The sequence below is a fragment of the Balaenoptera musculus genome, chromosome 3 (assembly GCF_009873245.2).
Source record: "Balaenoptera musculus isolate JJ_BM4_2016_0621 chromosome 3, mBalMus1.pri.v3, whole genome shotgun sequence".
NCBI classification, from domain to species: domain Eukaryota; kingdom Metazoa; phylum Chordata; class Mammalia; order Artiodactyla; family Balaenopteridae; genus Balaenoptera; species Balaenoptera musculus.
The window spans coordinates 170,915,342-170,935,128 of record NC_045787.1 but is presented as its reverse complement, the minus strand read 5'-3'; the positions used below and the strand labels follow the sequence as shown (position 1 = coordinate 170,935,128).

General features: G+C 57.7%; 2 protein-coding genes across 2 annotated transcripts; one reads left to right on the top strand and one right to left on the bottom strand.

Moving 5' to 3' along the window:
• Positions 1 to 119: 119 nt before the first annotated feature.
• Positions 120 to 13,733, bottom strand: PLPPR3 (phospholipid phosphatase related 3). Its single transcript, XM_036847490.1, has 8 exons — positions 13,366 to 13,733; positions 12,920 to 13,040; positions 2,679 to 2,864; positions 2,460 to 2,601; positions 2,179 to 2,374; positions 2,029 to 2,086; positions 1,772 to 1,945; positions 120 to 1,487 (listed from the first exon to the last, which is right to left on the bottom strand). Exons 2-8 carry the CDS (start codon positions 12,992 to 12,994, stop codon positions 120 to 122), a joined length of 2,199 nt encoding a protein of 732 aa, XP_036703385.1. The 5' UTR covers positions 12,995 to 13,040; positions 13,366 to 13,733.
• Positions 13,734 to 17,355: 3,622 nt separating this feature from the next.
• AZU1 (azurocidin 1) lies at positions 17,356 to 19,767 on the top strand. The gene is made up of 5 exons (XM_036847398.1): positions 17,356 to 17,413; positions 17,693 to 17,849; positions 18,275 to 18,416; positions 18,949 to 19,185; positions 19,603 to 19,767. Exons 1-5 carry the CDS (start codon positions 17,356 to 17,358, stop codon positions 19,765 to 19,767), a joined length of 759 nt encoding a protein of 252 aa, XP_036703293.1.
• Positions 19,768 to 19,787: the final 20 nt, after the last annotated feature.

Here is a 19,787-nt window from a genome sequence, read left to right as displayed (position 1 = left end):
CAAAAAGCCGCACCCCGCTCCACGATCGCCTTTTATTGTCTGATGGGGCCCCACGTCTGCGTTCAGCCAGACCCCCCCCCCCCGCTCCCCCCCACCGCCGCGCGGCCCCGCCCCCGCCCTCAGTCCTTGAACCTGCGGGCTGCCTGCATCTTGCGGTAGTAGCTCTCCGCCTCCGCCTCCGCAGCCTCCCGCTCGCCCAGCACCAGGCCGCCCGCTTTGCGCCGCAGCGTTGACTCCCGGCTGGCCGGCCCCAGGGCCCCGTCGGCCGCACCCAGTGGGGGCAGCCCCTCGCCTGTGGCCAGGTTGACGGTGGCCACGGCCCCGAACCGCGGCTCCTCCTGGTCCACGTCACTAACAGAGGAGCCTGGGGACACAGCCCGGGGCTTCGGTCCCCCACGGAAGCCGCGAGCCAGGTCCCCCAGCTCGTAGCCGCCCTCCCCCTCCGCCCCCTTGGCCCCGCCGCCCGCCGCCTTCCACTCCCAGGGCCCGTTACCCGCAGACAGGTGGACCACGGGGTGGTGGGGCGCATGCGCGTCAATGGTGACGATGCTGGCTGAGTCACGGTCTGACGGCGACCTGTACTGGGACGAGTCGGAGCTGGCGCTGGAGGATGAGGCTGTCTCGGCCGCCTTGGGGCCCGGCCCGCCTGGGGCCTTGGACATGGCGATGACCTGCAGCAGCCGCGGCGGGTTGGCCACGCGGGGCTGCGTGGAGGCCGCGGCCACCACGGCGCCGCTCTTCTCTGCCATCATGAGCCACTTGGCCCGCACGGCCGCGCTGCTCTTGGGGGACAGGCCTGCCGCCGCCTGGACCCCCTCCTCGGGGATGTGCACCAGCGGCTGTGGGCCAGCCCGCGGTGGGAGGATGACCCGTGGCCCAAGCCCCGGCCGCGCCTGGACTGTGGGGTACAGGGAAGGCGGGGCTGGACACCCTTCCTCCCCCTCCTCCTCCTCTTCGTCCTCCTCCTCCTCCTCCTCGTCCTCCTCCTCTTCCTCCTCAGCCATGGGCTCCGCTGGCGCCCGCAGGTGCGCAGGGCTGGCCTCGTCGGGCAGCCCCAGGCCGCGGCCCTCCAGAGACTTCTGCTTCCACTCGCTGATGAGCTGCTTGGATCGCGAGGCATCGAGGGGCACGTGGATGGTCATGTGGCGGCGGGCGGGGTCATCCAGCGAGGGCGTGCTGACGCGGGGCAGCGTGTGGCTGAAGGTCACCATGTTCTCCTTGCCCATGGGGCTGCGTGGGGCCAGCAGGTCCACGTCCACGCTGGCCCGCTTCAGGCTGCCCAGTGAGGTCTTGTCGCGGGCCACAGGCCGGGGCACACCCTCCAGCCGCCCGGGGGGGCCCAGCTCGTCGGTGCTCACGGACTTATTCTGCTGGTACACCGAGTCGTGGCCCCGCTGGGTCAGCGCCCGCAGCGCATCTTTGGCAGGCGCCGGAGCCGCTGGTCTCTCTGCCGGCGGGGCCTGGAAGTTGCCCACAGCGTGGCAGGCCTACGGATGAGACACGGGCTGGGCGTGGGGCTGGCAGCCAGAGACCAGGGTCCCCACCAAGCCACAGACTTGCCATGGGGGTCCGAGAGGGGAAGTCCGCCTTTCTCCCAATGGGACAAATTCTGGCCTCAGGTCGCTCACTCTGCACATTTGGCAGGTCTGGGCCCATGAGATTCTGCCTCTAGCTACCAAGGGACAAAACTCAGCAGAGTCCCCCAGGGTGGGGCTGGCCTCCCCCCTCAGACCTCCCCCTGGCACCCGGGCCTCTCCCCTCAGCCCCTCACCAGGTAGGCAGCAATGCCAGCACCAACGAGGAAGCCAGCGTAGACGTCCACGGGGTGGCTGCGGTACTGCGTGATCTGGGTGAGGCCACAGACGCCCGCCGCGATGGCAAAGGAGAACACCAGAATGGGCTTCAGCAGCTTGGTGGCGTCCGAGATGACCGAGTTGAAGTACATCTGCAGCGGGGCAGGCCGGGCGGTCAGGGCAGCCGGTCCCGGTGGGGTGTCCAGGGCACGGGGCTGGGCCGGCCGGGACTCACCGACACGTAGACAGCAGCGAAGGCAGACAGAGTGGCGTGCTGGGATGGGAAGGTCTTCCTGCAAGAGGCACCCGGGTGAGCCCCGCCAGCTCCGGGCCCCTGCCTCAGTTTCCCTGCATGCTCCATGGGACGGGGACTGGACACGCTCACCGTGCAGACAGGATGGCGTGGGTGTCGCGGCCGGAGCAGATGTCCTGCGTGATGTAGGGGTTGGCCTCGCACGACGTGCCCAGCAGGGTGTAGTTGGGTTTGCAGACCGTCAGGAAGAAGGGTGCGTGGTAGCCCGTGGCCAGCTGGATGACGTCGGTCACCAGGGCTGTGGCACACAGGCCGAACACGTGGACGCCTGCGGGGTGGGAGGGTGAGGGCCGGGCGCGGGAGCTGGGGCCAGACCCGCCACCCTCGGCGTGCGGACGCCGTGGAGGACTCACCTACAAAGCGCACCGTCCGCCGAAGGAAGGAGTTGAAGTTGCAGCCGCCGGCGTGGATGCTGCCCTCGGGCCCGCCCGGGCCCCCACTGCGGCCCCACAGCCGGGACTGCAAGCAGTACAGCAGGCCCTCGCCCACCATGATCTGCCAGACAGGGAGGCGCTCAGTCGGGCTCGCGGCCGCGGGGCCCACAGCCGGCCCCGCCCCACACCAGGACTCACCGAAGCCGCGGGCGCAGCGAAGGCCAAGCTGAGGAGCATGAGCAGCGGGATGAGCTCCTCGCTGGTCTCCACGTAGGGCATGGAGAGCGTGCGGTCGTAGCACTGGAAGCCCACCTTGGCCGGCTTGAAGAGGTCGGTCAGCTCCAGAAAGTACAGAGACACGACGGAGGACGCCACTATGGGCAGCTGCAGAAACGGGACTGGCCAGGGTCACGCCACGCTCGTTGACGGAGTCATCCGCCCATGAATTCAGTCCATTCGCTGATTCATCCAGCCATCCATATGTCCGTGCTGCCGTTCGCCCACGGATCAGCTCATTCAGCAATCCAGTGACCCACCACCCATCTGTGTAACATCCACAGATCCGTCCATCCAACAGTGCCATTCCTGCACCCATAACTCACTCATCAATCTGCTAATCACCCCATCCGTCAACATTCCTTCCATCCATCCATCCATCCGTCATCCATCTGTTCACGCGTGCTTCCTTCCTTCCTTCCATCTATCCATCCATCCACTTATCCATCCATCAATCAATCAACCCACACACCCATCCACCCACCCATCTATTCATCCCTCAGTCCATCATCCGACCATCAACCTTACCCACCCATCCATCCATCCATCAATCATCTTCCATCATCCATCCATCAATCCACCTCCATTCATCCACTTATGCTTCCTTCCTTCCATCTACCTATCCATCCATTTACTCACCCATCCATACATCTACCCACCCACCCATCCATCCATCTATCCATCCATTCATCAGCCCACCCATCCCCTCATCCATCCATCATTCATTTATCCAAACACCCATCCATCCATCCAACTTCCAACATCCATTCATCCATTTATTTATTATCCATCCATCTGACCACCCACCCACCCACCCATCCATCCACTCACCCACTCATGCTTCCTTCCTTCCTTCCATTCATCCATCCACCCACCCACCCACCCATCCATCCATAGGTATGTCCATCCACCTACATTTCCATCCTTCCCTCCTTCTTCCCTTCCACTCACCTACCCACCCATCCATCCATCCATCCATCCATCCATCAATCCACCATCAATCCAACCACCCATCTATCCATCCACCCACTCATCTATCCATCATCCAACCATCCACCCATGCTTCCTTCTGTCCATCCACCCACCCATCCATCCACCCATCTATTCATCATCCATCCATCAACCCATGCTTGCTTCCTTTTTTCCTTTCACCCATCCATCATCACACCGACCCATCAGGCATCCATCCATCAACCCAACCACCCAACCATCTATCCATCATCCACACCCCCATTCATCCATCATCCACTCATGCTTCCACCCAACCACTCACCCATCCACCCACACATTGATCCACCCTTCCACCCTTCCTTCCTTCCAGCCAGCCATCCTACCCACCCACCAATCCATCCTCCCATCCATCCATCCATCCATCAACCCACCCATCCACTCATCAACCCACCCATCCACTCATCCATCAATCATCCATTCATCCAAACACCCATCCCTCCATCCATCAACTTCCAACATCCATCTATCCATTTATTCAGTTTCAATCCATCTGGCCACCCATCCACCTACCCACCCATCCTTCCATCCATCCACCAATTCTCCCATCCATCAATCCATCATCTTCAATTATCCATCCATCAATCCACCATCCATTCATCCATCCATTCATGCTTGCTTCACTCACCACCCATCCACCCACCCACCCATCTATCCATCCATAATCCATCCACCCATTCATCCATCCATTATCCATCCATTCATCATCCATTCTTCAATTATCTTCCATCATCCATCCATCAATCCACCTCCATTCATCCATCCATGTTTCCTTCCATCCATCCACCCATCCATGCATCATCCATCCATCCACCCACACTTACTACCCTCCACTTACCAACCCACCCACCCCATCCATCCACTTACCCATCCATTCAACCCACATACCCATCCATCCTTCACCCCCATCCATCATTCATCCATCCATCCCTCCCGTCCATCATTCATCCATCCATCCATCATGTAGCCATGAATTCACCATCCATCTACTTATCCTTCCTTCTTCCATCTATCCATTAACCAATTCATCCATCCATCAATCCACAATCCACTCATCCATCTACTCATGCTTGTTTGCTTGCTTTCCTCCTTCCTTTCATCCATCTATTCACACATCCATCAACCAACCCACTCATCCATCAACCACCCATCATCTTCCATCAATCCACCAACCATCCATCAACTCATCCTTCCTTCCATTCATCCATCCACCCATCATCCATACATCCAGCATCCACCCATCCATCATCTTCCATCACCTATTCCTAACCTAAATCCACCATCCATCCATCCATCCACTCATCCTTCCATCTAGCCATCCATCCATCAATTTACCGTCCATACATCTACCATTCATGCTTGCTTGCTTCCTTTCTTCCTTCCATCCATTTATTCATACATCCATCCACCTACTCACCCATCCATCCATCATCTTCCATCATCCATACATCAATCCACCATCCATACACCCACTCATTCTTCCTTCCATCCATCATCTTCCAACATCAATTCATCAATCAACCATCCATTCATTCATCCACTTATGCCTTCCTTCCTTCCTTCCATCCATCTATCCATCCATTTACTCACCCATCCATACATCTACCCACCAGTCCACCCAACCATCTATCCATCAACCCACTCATCCATCCATCAATCCACCCACCCACCCACCCATCCATCATCCATCCATCCACCTCTATCCATCTATCCATCCACTCATGCTTCCTTCCTTTGATCCGCCCATCCATCCCTTCATCCTTCCTTGCATCCATCAATCTACCCACCCACACACCCATCAACCCGTCCACCCATCCATCCATTCATCCACCCATCATCCATTCATCCACAAACACCTATCCATCAGCTTCCAACATCTATCCATTCATTTATCCATTATCCATCTATCTGAACACCCATCCACCCACCCATTCAGCCTCCCATCCATCATCCATCCATCTACCCATCCATCATCCATCCATCCATCTACACTTCCTTCCTTCCTTCCACCCACCTATCCATCCATTCAGCAACCCACCCACCCATCATCCCTCCATTCATCCATCATCTTCCAATATCTATCAATCCACCACCCATCCATCCACTTGTCCTTCCTTTCTCCCATCCATCCATCCATCCATCCATCCATGCACATCCATCCATCAATCCACCATTCATTCATCCATCTACTCATGCTTGCTTCCTTCCTTCCATCGACCCATCCATCTATCCGTATATCCATCCACTTACTCACCCATTCATCCATCAGCCCACCCTCCCACTCATCCATCCAACCACCACCACCTATCTACCCATTCAACAATCATCCTTTCATCCAAACACCCATCCCTCTGTCCATCAACTTCCAACATCTATCCATCCGTTTATTCATTATACATCTGACCACCCATCTTTCCTCCCATCAATCATCCATCCACCCACTTACTCATCCATATTCCATCCACCCATCCAACCACACACCCACCCACCCTTCCACCCACCCATCCACCCGCCCATCCATCATCTTCCATCATCCATCCATCAATCCACCATCCATCCACTCATCCTTCCTTCCATCCATCCACCATCCCACTCATTCATCAATCATCCATTCATCCAAACACCTATCCTGTCCATCAACTTCCAACATCCATCTATCCAGTTATTCATTTTCCATCAGACCACCCTCCTACCCATCTGACCATCCATCCACCCATCCTCCCTTCCTTCCATCCATCCATCATACATCCAGCCTGCCATCAATCCACCCACCCACACACCCATCCATCCACCCATCCCTCCATCAGCCCACCCATCCATTTATCCATCCATCCACGCATCCATCCTCCCATCCATCATGCATCAATCCTACATCCATTCACCCACCCATTCATGCTGCTTGATTCCTTCCTTCCATCCATCCATACACTACCCATCCATCCACCTGTTCATCCATCTATTCATTTGTCATTCATCCGTCCTCTCCCATCATCCACCCATCAATCCATCTACTCATTCTTCCTCCAACCCACCCATCCACCTATGCATCCACCCACCCACCCATCTACCTATCCTTCCCTCCACCTACCCATCCATCATCTGTCCACCCACCTACACTTCCTTCCACCCTTCCCTTCTTCCTTTCTTCCACTCACCAATCTTTCCACCCATGCTTGCTTGCTTGCTTCCTTCCATCTATCTACCCACGCATCTATCATCTGTCCATCATCTTCCATCATCATCCATACATCAAACCACCATCCATCCATCCACTCATCCTTCCTTCCATCCATCCATTCATCCATCAATCATCTTCCTTCATTCATTCATCAATCCACTGTCCATTCATTCACCTACTTATGCTTCCTTCCTTCCATCCATCCATCCACCCACTCATCCTTCCTTCCTTCCATCATTCCATCCTACCACCCACCCATCCATAGATACATCCATCCACCTACACCTCCTTCCTTCACTCCTTCTTTCCTTCCTTTCACTCATTACCCAACCATTCATCTGTCATCCATCAATCCATCATCTTCCATCATCCATACATGAATCCACAATCTACCCACCCACCCAATCCATCTACCCAATTTTCTATCCAACATCCAACCATCCACCTATGCTTGCTTCCTTTTTCCCCTTCATCCATCCATCAACCCATCCACAGATTCACCCACCCATTCATCGACCCACCCACCCACCCATCTATCACTCACCCACCCATTCATCCATCCATCATCCATCCATTCATCATCCATCCTTCCATCATCTTCCATCAGCTATCAATCCACCTCCATCCACTCACCCAACCATCCATCATCCATCCATCCATCCACACTTCCTACTTCCACTCACCCACCCACCCATCCACTTACCCATCCATCAATACACCCACCCATCCACTCACCCATTCATATATCAACCATCCAACTATCATCTTCCATCATCCATCCATCAAACTACCATCAACTCATCCATCCTTCCTTCTATCCATCCATCTGCCCACCCACCCATCTATCCATCCATCCACCTACCCAACCATCCATCCACCTACACTTCCTTCCTCCCTTCCCTTCTTCCTTTCTTTCACCCACCCATCCATGAACCCTTGTTTGCTTGCTTCCGTCCTTCTGTCCATCCATCTACCCACCCACCTGTCATCTATCCATCATCTTCCATCATCCATCCATCAATCCACCATCCATCCACCTTTCCTTCCTTCCTTCCATTTCATAATTCACCCATCCATCCATCATTTTCCATCATCCATCCATCAGTCCACCATCCATTCATCCATCCACTCCTGTTTGCTTGCTTCCTTCCATCTATCTACCCATAAATCCATTCACTTACTCACCCATCCATCCATCAACCCACCCACCCACCCATCCACTCATCTATCTGTGCATCCATCTATCAACCTACCCATTCATCCATCCATTCATCAGCCCACCCATCCTCTCATCCATCCATCATCCATTCATCAACCCACTCATCCGTTATCCATCCATAAGTCCACCATCCATCCACTTACTCGTCCGTCTATCCAGCCATCCACTCATCGATCAATCATCCATTCATCCAAACACCCATCCATCATCAATTTCAATATCCATCTATCCATTTATTCTTTTTCCATCCATCCAACCAACCACCCATCTGTCCACCCATCCACCCATCCTCCCATCATCCATCCATCCACCCACTCATCCATTTTCCCATCCATCACCCATTGATCCATCATCTTCCATCATCCATCCATCAACCCACCCATCCATCAATCAACATCCATCCATCCATCTATTCACCTATCCTTCCTTCCTTTCATCCATTAATCCATCCACCCACACACCCATCGACCCATCCATCCATCCATCACCTATTCATCCAACCATCCATCCACTTATTCATCCATCCATCTACACTTCCTTCCTTTCCCCCTTCCTTTCTTCCACCCACCTATCCATCCATCAATCCACCATTCATGCATCCACTCATCCATCCTTCCTCCCAACCATCATCCATCCATAAATCCACCATCCATCCATCACCTATTCATCCACTCATCCATCAATCATCCATGCATCCAAATACCCATCCTTCCATCCGTCAACTTCCAACATCTAACCATTTATTCATTTTACATCCATCTGACCACTCGCCCACCCACCCATCTGTTCATCCATCCACCCATCCATCATCCAACCCTCCATTAATTTCCATCATCCATCCATCAGTCCACCTCTATCCATCCATCATCTTCCATCATCCATCCATCTATCCACCCATTCGTGCTTCCTTCCTTCCTTCTATCCACTCACCCACTCATGCATCCATTCATCTTTCCACCCAACCACTCATCCATCCACCCAGCCTTCCTTCCATCCACCCACCCATCCATCCATCCATAAATCAACTATCCATCCACTTACCCATCTATCAACCCAACCATCCACTCATCCATCAATCATCCATTCATTCAAACACCCATCCCTCTGTCCATCAACTTCCAATATGCTTCTATCCATTTATTCATTTCCCATCCAGCCAACCACCCAGCCAGCCAGCCAGCCATCATCCATCCATAAATCCACCATCCATCCATCCACTTACTCATCCATCCATTAACCCACCCATCCACTCATCCATCAAGCATCCATTCATCCAATATCCACCCATCCATCTGTTCATCCACCCACCCTTCCTTCCATTCATCTAGCCATTCACCTATCCATCCTCCCATCCATCATCCATCCATCATCTGCCATCATCCGTCCACTCATACTTGCTTCACTTACCCATCCATCCATCAACCCACCCACCCTTCCACTCATCCATCAATCATCCATTCATCCATCCATCCATCAGTGCACCCACCCACCCACCCATCCATCTATCTACCCACCCATCCATCCATCCACCTATACTTCCTTCCTTCCTTTCTTCCACCCACCCATCCATCCATCAACCCACCCATTTCACCCATCCAACTATCATCCATCCATCCATCCTCCCTTCCTTCCATCCATCCATCCGAGCACCCATCCTCCATCCATCCTCCATACATCATCTTCCATCATCCAGCTACCAATCCACCATCCATTCATCCACCCACTCATGCTTGCCTTCTTCCATCCATCCATCCATCCATCCACCCATCATTCCACCCACCCATCCATCAGTCCATCCATCCACCCACTCACCACTTCATTCATCTCTCTCCTCCAGCTACCCGTGCTGTCTTGAACAACCTAGAAACAACAGACAGGTTCCTGCCTCTGGGCCTTTCCTCTCAGGGATAGAAGGATGCACTTAGACACTCCTCTGGGGTGTCTGGCCCTGCTCGGAGACCCCCTTCCTGGCACCAGTCTCTCCATCCCTTGCGCTGCTTTATTTCCTCTGCACCCTGTACCTCTATGTGCCAACTTCACACTCAGCCCTGAGAAGATGGGCATCTGGTCCATGGCAGGTGCTGAATAAATGAACGAATTCTTTGAATCACTCATTTGTGCAACTGTCCTTCTGCACACCCTGATCATGTGTCCTCAGGTGATAGGCACACAGCACACATGATGCTCCTCCTGCTCACAGCAGCCGTGATGAACGGGCAGGAGGCTGAGGTTCAGGAAAACTGAGCTGCGTTTGACCAAGTCGCAGACATGGCGCCCGAGGAGGGCAGGGGGCAGGATCTACACCTCACTCACTCACCCACTCGTGCTGCAAAGCTATTGAGCAGATTCCAGTGGAACCTTCTTATGCAAGCAGAACCTCCCGGTGTCCTCTGCCTCCCCTTCTGGTCCAAGGATCTCAAACTCAAACCCCCACCAGGCCCAGGTGGGGCTGGCACATCTGGGGACCAGAGAGTAGGCGGGCCCCTAACAGCGCCCAGCTGCCTTGGGAAGCCCCCACCTCCACTCGATTTGTACGGCGCCTTGAGAGGGGTCTCGGCCCTCCCTGCAGCCCTGGCCGGGGGCTCCCAGAGGGGAAGTGCCAAAGGTGGGATTGCAGGAGCTGGGCTGGTGTGCAAGGAGCGTTTATTGAGTGCCTGCTGCATGCAGGCATGAGGCCCAAGGCAGTTAAATGAAGCCACCTGCCTGGGCTTGCATCCTGGCTCCACCTCTTCCCGGTGCCTCAGTTTCCCCAGCTGAAAACAGGACCAATAAAGTGGCCACCACCCAGGGCTTCAGTGCAGGACTGGATAAGCAAATACACTGAAAGCGCTTAGAGTCTGACGCACGTGGAGCCTGTAGCGGTATTAGCAGCAGTTAGCGGCCGCCTCCGTGATTACACGGTCAGTGTCGTCTGGCTCGGCGGGCAGACAGCGTCAGGCCACAAAGAGGGTTTAGGTGGGGACTGGGAAGCGCCTTAAAATCACCAAATCTTTCCGCGACAGGGTCGTGCTGAAGACCCCCCACGACTTTCCAAGCCCCAGGCGGTGTTGGCTATAACGCCTGGCCGGCTCCCCTGCTTCTCCTCCAGCCTCTGCTTGCATCTGCCCGCCGGACCAGACTGGAGGGAGAACCGGCGGCCCCTGGTGGCAGGTTGGAGGTCCCCGTCGGAGCCTGCCACCACCTGAGGGTCTGTAAGTGCCTCCGGAATCCCACCACCGGCCTCTCACCGCTTCCTGAGACCCTCGGCTGAAAACCAGGAACCCCTCAGTGCATATCTCCGCACCAAAGGAAGATCACTCACACACACCCACGATGTCGAGCCAACTTGCTGGCTTTGGGGGCGTGTGCGTTTAAAAAAAAAGAAAAAAAAATGAATGGAACACTGGCCGTAAAGGAAATGCAGACCGGGTCTGGGATATGGTTTTGTGCCCCCTGGGTGGGTCAAAATCCAGACGCCGCTAACGCTCGGGGCAGACACAACTGCGGGAAAACAGGCACGCACGTGGGGGCCTCCGTGGGAGGACTTTGGGGTCTTTCCCGAGTGACCACACCCTGCTCCCCAGGGAGGTACCCTGCAGATAAGCTCTGCACACTTGTGCGGGGTGACACAGGCCAAAGGGCTTAAAGAGTCTCCTTCTAGGAATGTCTGTGAGACACAAAGGCTAGGAAGCACCCGAGTGCCCAACTCCCTGGGGCTGGGGCCCAGCGCTGGAGTACTACGTGGCAGTGAAAAAGGATGGGGTACCATTTCCTGGGACGATGGTAAGCAACGATCTCCGCTAGAAAAAAGCCAAGGGCAGGAACTTGTGCTTGCAAAGGTGGTGGGGGGAGGCTGCATATCTGGTGGACTTAAATGGGTGTGAAAGGTTTTCTGGGAGGGGACACAGGGGAGAGTAGTGGGAAGTGGAGGAGGGAAGGCGCCTGGGGAGGGGGGGAGTGCTGCCTCCGTGAGGCCTGGAGAACACTGAGAAGGTACAACCTACTGTAATGAGGATTCAAATGCAAATCTGAAGAATTGTCAGATTTCCTGCCCGTTGGGGAGGTACCCACCAGCCTGGGTGACCCTGCACAGGGTGGCGGGGGATGCTGTTTGCTCAGGTCTGGTGGCTCCCCCTCTCCACCCACACCTTATCTGGGCCCCTCGCTGGAGCTGGGCTTCCCAGCACGGCAAGCAGGGTGCACTGTGGGTAACCCAGGTGCTAACCATCTAAGTGTGGCTACACGTTGTCTGCACTCATTAGCGCTTAGTATGTGCCCGGTGGCTGCATTTACCATCTTTTACTTCTTAAACACTCACGAGGCCTTCACTATGTGCCCAGCCTGTCCTATCAGAGCTTGGCGAAGTGCAGGAGCCTCCACCATTAGCAGAGGAGGGATTTCAATTCAGACCTTCAGGCCTCCGGCCCTCACGCTGGAGGAAGACACCGCATCCATACCCCGCGCCCCCCCACCCGTGGCCCCCAGCACCTTGCTCCAGCCCCTTCATCTGAGCTGCTGACCCGTACCCCAGACTGAAGGTCCCGCCTCCCAGCATTTGCCCGGCTCCTGCAGAACATCCTTCTGCGTCTCTGCAACTCCTACTCATCCTGCAGAGCCCAAGTGTTCTGACCCACCCCCACCCCCAGGCACCCTAGCTGTGCCTGGACCCGAGGCTGACGCGACCTGTGCCCGTCCCTCGGCGTGGGGGTCCCCGAGGGCCGGCGGAACTGATGCCTCTGCCCCGCCCCCACCAGCGCGACCACCCCCCCCCCCACTCACCTCTACGAAGTAGAAGCAGGGCAGAAGCGTCATGCTGTCCTTCGGGCTTTTATTCTTCTCCTTGGTCGAGATCATGGTGCCGGGGGCGCCACAGGCCGTGGTGGGAGGGGACAAAGCCGCGCTAGAGGAGGGAGGGGCGCAGACTGAGCCCTGGGGAAACGCGGTGCCCGGCGCCCGCGGAGGAAGGGCGGGTCAGGATGCACAGGAACCGCCCAGGGAAACTGAGGCCGGGGAGAGGGGAGCCCGCGGCCTCCCCCCGCGCACTGCGGCCCTGCCCGACGCTCCGGCTGCCAATCCGGATGGGGGGCCGGGAGGGGGCTCGGCAGAGAGGGCGGGGACGGCCTGACCGAGGGGCCTCCGGGCCGGGGTCCGTCCCGCGCGTCAGGGCGGGGGCCTTCGGGACCGGAGGAACGGTGGGGTCCTCGCTCAGCCCGCAGGCCCCTCACCTGGCGCGCCGGCGCTCTGAGGGCGGAGCTGGCGGCGGCGGGGGCTGCGGCGCGGCGAGCACAAAGCCAGCCCCTCCCCCGCGGGGGCGGAGGGGAGGCGGGGAGGGAGGGGCCCCGCCCGGCCCGAGACCCCGCGCCCGGCGGCCTACAGGCGGCGCTAGGGGCGGGGGCTCTTTGTCTCGGCGCGTCGGGGGCGCCGCGCGCGTCCGTCGCCGTCCCCGCCCCCGCTGCTCCCGCGCCCTCCGACTCTGGGTCTCCGGGGTTTCGGTCTCCCGCGGGGGCGGGTATGGGCCAGGGTTTGCGGGCTCCTCCCCTCCCGGACCTCTCGGATGGGCCCGGGGAGCCCCATCGAGGCCGGGCGCGGGGAGAGTGTCCTGGTCTCCGGGTTTCTCGCGTCTCTGCCCCCCTCCCCGGCGCGCGTTTCCATGGCGAGCTCCCGGGCGCCCGGGCCTTCGGGAGACAAAAGAAGCTGGGGGGGGGGCCGCCCTCATTCCCGGGCCCCCGCACCGCGCACCGCCCACCTGCCCCCTGCGCCCCGCCGGGGTCCTCCCTCCGCTCGTCCAAACCCGGCCCCTCGCCGGGCCCACAGCATCCAGGACGCACCGCCCTGGATGCCCCGGGATGCGCGGGCGGCGGTAGGGCCCTCGTGGTGAATTCACGTGAGGCTCACTTAGGCAGCGCTTGCTCTTTGCAGGTGTTTCTTCTTTTCCACACACAGCCATGTGGGGTGGGGACCAGCTGACCGTCATTTGACAAGTGGGGAAACTGAGGGCCCCGGGAACTTAAGTCTCTGTCCACGGTCTCCAGGCCCCAACCGGCAGGATTTTATTCGGTTCATTTTTTCACCGTCTCCTGAGCACCTCCTGTATACCTGGCCCTGTACAGTCACGGAGGAGCCGCTGACAACTGGGACAGACCCCCAAAAATCAATCCCGCAGTTAAGCGTCCAGTTAAGGTCGGGGGTGAGGGCTGCACGAACGGATAACCCGGTGTGTGCAGCCACTGGGCTTTATTTGCACGCAGCCGTTCACACTCCAACCTGGTCCTGGCCGTGGCCCTTCTTGTTTTAAGAGACTCAGCTGCATGTGTCTTCAAAGATGACTATATGTGCGGTTAAGGGTGGGGCCCAGAGGGTTTGAATCCCACTGGGGCCTCCATTTGCTCACCTGGAAATGGGCATAACAAGGCCGTTTTGCGCATGGGGCACACCGGAGCTGTCTGTCCTGCCTCCCCAGGCCTGATGCCCACTGGGCCTCGGTTTCCCTGCCAGCCAGGGGTGGAGCCTGGGCTGGGCAGCCGTTGGGAATCCTGGTGTTGAAAGGTGACCACAAACAGCCCTCAGGAGGTGGGAGGAGGGGAAAATGGGGCAATCGCTCTTGGGGGCCTCCTGGGGGGCAGGAGCAGGAAGGGGTGTCCTGGGGGACCCTCCTGACAGCTCAGGGCACCAGGAGAGGGTCTGGGGGAATATCAGGAGCAGGGGTGGGGGTCTTCTTCCTGTCGATCCCCAGTGGTGGAGGAGCCAGGCCCGGCTGTGATGGCACATGGCCCAGCAGTGGGGCCTGGACTTGCTTCTGGGGCACTAGGGAGCCATGGCAGAGTTTAGAGCAGGCAAGAGGGATTGAGCACGCCAGGTGCTGCTCAAAGACTCTTGCACATATTAACTCACTCGATGCTCACCACAGCTCTACTGGGGGTGGGGGGGAACTGTTCACGTCCTGGTACCCAGACAGGGAAACAGGGCCAGAGAGGGGCCCTTGAGGTCACCCAAGTAGGAAGGGATGGACCTGTGGGCTCTGGAGTCACCCATCTCTCCAGCTGTGCTCTGTGCAAGACAGCAGCCTGGTTCACGGGCAAGGACAGGGTGGGCGGCAAGTTGGGGCCTCAGGAGGAAGGATGCGCAGGTGGGATCCAGGGAGAGTGGAGACGGGAGGCAAACTTGGGGGGACGCTGGTCTGAGGCAGAGGCCATGCGGGGGGCACGGCTGGGCGGTGGGACCGTGAGACTCGGCAGGGACCAGGCCTGAGCCCCAGGACCCCACCATTCGGGCTGGGTGGAGGACCTCAAGTCCACCCTGACCCCTGCTCCCGCCACCCTCCCCAGTCCTGCCCTGGAAGAGCCCCCCCAGGGCCCCAGACACAAACTGGTGTCCTAGTGTCCTGAGACATGGGGTCCACCACCAGCCCCAACCTCTTGGTGTCATCTTGGAAATAAATCCTATTTTTTTTTAATTGAGGTGTCAAAAATAAGTAAAAATAAAAATAAAAAACTGAGGTGAAATTCACATGACGTAAGATCAGCCATCTTAAAGTATCACATCCACTGTTTTTTGGAAGGAACGTTCACAGAGTTGTGCAGCCAGCTAATTCTAGAACATTCTATCTCCCCCAAAGAAACCCCATTTCCTTCAGCTATTATTCCCCTAACCCCCTAACCCCCCAGCCCCTGACAACCAGGAACCCACTCACTGTCTCTGTGGATCTGCCTGTTCTGGACGTTTCCCATCAATGGAATCACACACTCTGGGTCCTTCTGTGTCTGGCTTCTCTCACTGAGCATCGTGTTCTCAAGGTCCATGCACGTGGTAGCGAGTGTCAGGGCTTCACCCCTTTTCACGGCTGAGTGATGCTCCCATGTGTGGAGGGACACGTCTGTCTGTTGAAGGGCATTTGTGTTGCGTCCACCATTTGGCCACTGTGAACACACGTGTGCAGGTTTCTGAGGCCCTGTCTTTGGTTCTCTTGGGCACGCACCTAGGAGTGGAACTGCTGAGTAATATGATAATTCGGTGATTAACGTTTTGAGGAGCTGCCAGACCTTCCCCAGCCGCGGCACTATTTTACATCCCTGCCAACCTGTCTGAGGTTCCAATTTCCCACCTCCTCGCCAACGCTGTATTTTTTGTGCCCTTTTCATTCCAGCCATCCTAGTGGGTGTGAAGTGGTGTCTCACTGTGGTTTTGATTTGTGCATTTCCCTGATGACTAATAATTTTGAGCATCTTTTCATGGCATGTTGGCCATTTGTGTATCTTGGGAGAAATGTCTATTCAAATCCTTTGTCCATTTTTAAGTGGATTGTTTGTCTTTTTGTTGTTGAGTTGTGAGAGTTCTTTATATATTCTGGATACTCAACCCTGTCTTTCTCTCCCCTTGGCCTCATCTCTTGCCCAGGTTCTGAGTGCCTGAAACCTCTGAAGACCCTGCTTTGAGGACAGGGAAGGGGAGACAATCCCTCCAGGACCACCTGGCTCTGGGGACTCCATGGCCACACCTGCCCACTTTAGAGGTGCACAGACTGAGGGCGGGCGAGTGACCCGGCCAGGTGCCCACAGATGAAAACCCTGCAAGTGAAAAGCTGGACACAGAAGACACACAGTGTGTGATTCCGTTGATGGGAAATGTCCAGAACAGGCAAATCCACAGATGGAGAGTGGGTTCATGATTGTCAGGGGCTGGGGGATGGGAGGAGGAGTGACTGCTGATGGGGACGGGGCTTCTTTTGAGGTGATGGAATGTTCTAAAATTGGGGTGATGGCTGCGTAACTCTGAAGATACTAAAAACGATGGAATAGCACGCTTTGAACAGATGAATTGTGTGGTACTCGAATTATATCTCAATAAAGCTGTTTAAAAAAAATAAAAAGCAGTAAAACACACACACATGCAAAAGCCAGCAGGACTCAATCCCAGGCCAGGTGGGCAGCGGTGGAGCGCCCAGCACTCAGGCTGGAAAGCTGAGTGGAGGCCCCGTTGTGAGTGGCACGGCTGGGTGCCACATCAGAGGGGTCACCTACCGTACAGAGGGGAGGACGGGGCACAGGGTGGGCAGTTGGAGGGCCCAGGCAGGCCCCAGGAGCGGTTGGCTCTGGAGGCCTTGGGCAACTTCCCCTGCTCCTGACGGGAGGGGCCAGGCCCTGGGTCGGGGGTGTGCCGATGGCCAAGGCCCCGGGTATAAGGGCGCCACCACCCCAGCCACCCCCAGCGGCCCCGTCATGACGGCACTCAGACTCCTGGGCCTGCTGGCCGGCCTGCTGGCGACCTCCAGGGCCGGTGAGTGCCTGCCCCAGGCCAGACGTCCCCATCTATGCAGGGGTCCAGCTGCAGGGGACAGGCCCTGGTGGGAGGGACCAGCGGGCGCCAGCCCCTGCTTCCCTGGACTCAAGGCTCAGGGAGGGAAAGCGACCTAGCCCAGGCCGCACAGCCAGGCTGGCCCTGACCAGCCCTGGGAGGGTGGGCCCCTGTCCTTTTGGGGAACAAGGGGGCGGGAGGCCGGGGTCTCCCCAGGGATGGGGCTGAAACTGGGGGAGCTGCAATGCACCCTCTCCCAAGGCTCGGCACCCCTGGCGGACATCGTGGGTGGCAGGAAGGCCCGGCCACAGGAGTTTCCATTCCTGGCCTCCATTCAGACCCAAGGGCGGCACTTCTGCGGGGGCGCCCTGATCCATCCCAGCTTCATCCTGACAGCCGCCAGCTGCTTCCAAAGCCGGTGAGGAGGGAGCCACAGGGTGGGGAGGGGGGCTCGGAGAGGGAGAGAGCTCTGGCGATTCCTGGGGGGACGGTGCCTGGTAGGTGAGAAGGGGAGGGGCTTGGCAAGGGGGAGGGGTCTTAGGAAGGGTTGAGGGGCTTGGAGAGGGAAATGGGGGACCCAGGATAGGAAGGGGGCCCAGGAGGGTCTCGATCTGGCAACAGAGGGGAGATACGGCTGCAGAAGGAAGGAAGGAGGCTTGACCATCACCGCTGTCCTTCCTTTGGCTCCTGGGCTGAGGTTCAGTGGGCCAGTAATTCCCTGCCTTATTTGCAAGCCTGCTCCCCATCAATGCCCGGGCCCTGGGGTGGGTGTGGAAGGTTGGGGACTTCCCCACAAGCCCCCAGGACTGCCCCAGCCTGGTGTCTGCCCCCACCTGCTCTTAGCAACACCGGGATTGCCACTGTGGTGCTGGGGGCCTACAAGCTGAGGCGGCGGGAGAGGTCCCGGCAGACGTTCTCCATCAGGAGCATCAGTGAGAATGGCTATGACCCCCAAGAGAACCTGAATGATGTGCTGCTGCTGCAGGTGGGGAGAGGGGTGGGGGGCTGATGACGGCCTGGGGGCTAAGGAGGGACGAGCCACGTGTACGGAGCCTGTGGTTAAATCGTACAGCCAAGTGCACAATCCATTTACCTATCCTCCGGATCCTGGACACAGGAGCTGGGCCAACTTTCCCTCCCACCAGCAGAATTTAAAACTGCCCATTTCTCTACATCATTACTGACACTGCATAATATGATTTTTTTAAATTTTCTGTCAATTGTGATGGGGGATGGTACCTTGTTTTATCTGCATTTCCTGGGCAAGCTCTTCACCTTCAGGGTCTCTCAACCACCTTTGCAATAAGAACGATTGATTCCTTCTCTGGAGGAACCAGAGGCCCAGAGAGGTAAAGTCACTTGGCCAGGACCCCACGGCCAGTTACTGCCTAAACTGGCCAGGACCCAAACCACTTTACAGACCAAAACTCACGTCGCTGCCGCTCTGGCTCCCAGCTGGGCCCCGTGAGGCTCTGGTCCCCAGCTCCGCCCTCTCCTGACTCAGTTTCCCTCCCCAGCTGGACCATCAGGCCAACCTCACCAGCAGCGCCGTGGCAGTGGTACCACTGCCCCCACAGAATGCCACGGTGGAAGCTGGCACCAACTGCCAGGTCGCAGGCTGGGGCACCCGACAGCATACAAGGCGTCTCTCCCGAGTCCCAAGGGTCGTGAACGTCACTGTGACCCCGTCGGACCAGTGTCGCCCCAACAATGTGTGCACCGGCGTCCTTACCCGCCGGGGCGGCATCTGCCAGGTACGGGCTGGGCGTGACCTGGGGTGGGCTCCAGGTGGTGGGAAAAGCAAGGACAAGTGCCAAGCTCTGGGCTGGAGCCTGGAGACACGACAGGGAACAGGACAGGGTAGGGTCTGCCCTTTTGGAGCCAGGGGCTCCCAGACCTTGTGGGTGGGGGAGTCAGGTGTCAAGACAAGGGCGTGCACGGGACAGGCCCAGCCCGGGGCAGCAGGGAGTTCCTGGGGGCATCTGAGACCTGAGGTGCAGGTAGGAGTTAACCCAGCAAAGTTGAGGGAAAAGCGTGCAGGCAGCGGGACAGCACGTGCCAAGGGCCAGGGGCGGGGACAGGATTTGCGGGTGGCATGAGCAGTGGTTCTGGGTGGGAGCAGAGTAGGGGGGCTGGGCCTGGGACGCCCTGACTCTCCTGCCGCCCTGCAGGGGGACGGGGGCACCCCCCTCATCTGCAACGGCCTGGCGCACGGCGTGGCCTCCTGGTCCCGGGGGCCCTGCGGCAGGGGCCCCGACTTCTTCGCTCGCGTGGCACTCTTCAGGGACTGGATTGACTCGGTTATAAACCAGCCAGGCGGACGTGCGCCAGCCTGATGGACCCCCAGCCCAGCCGG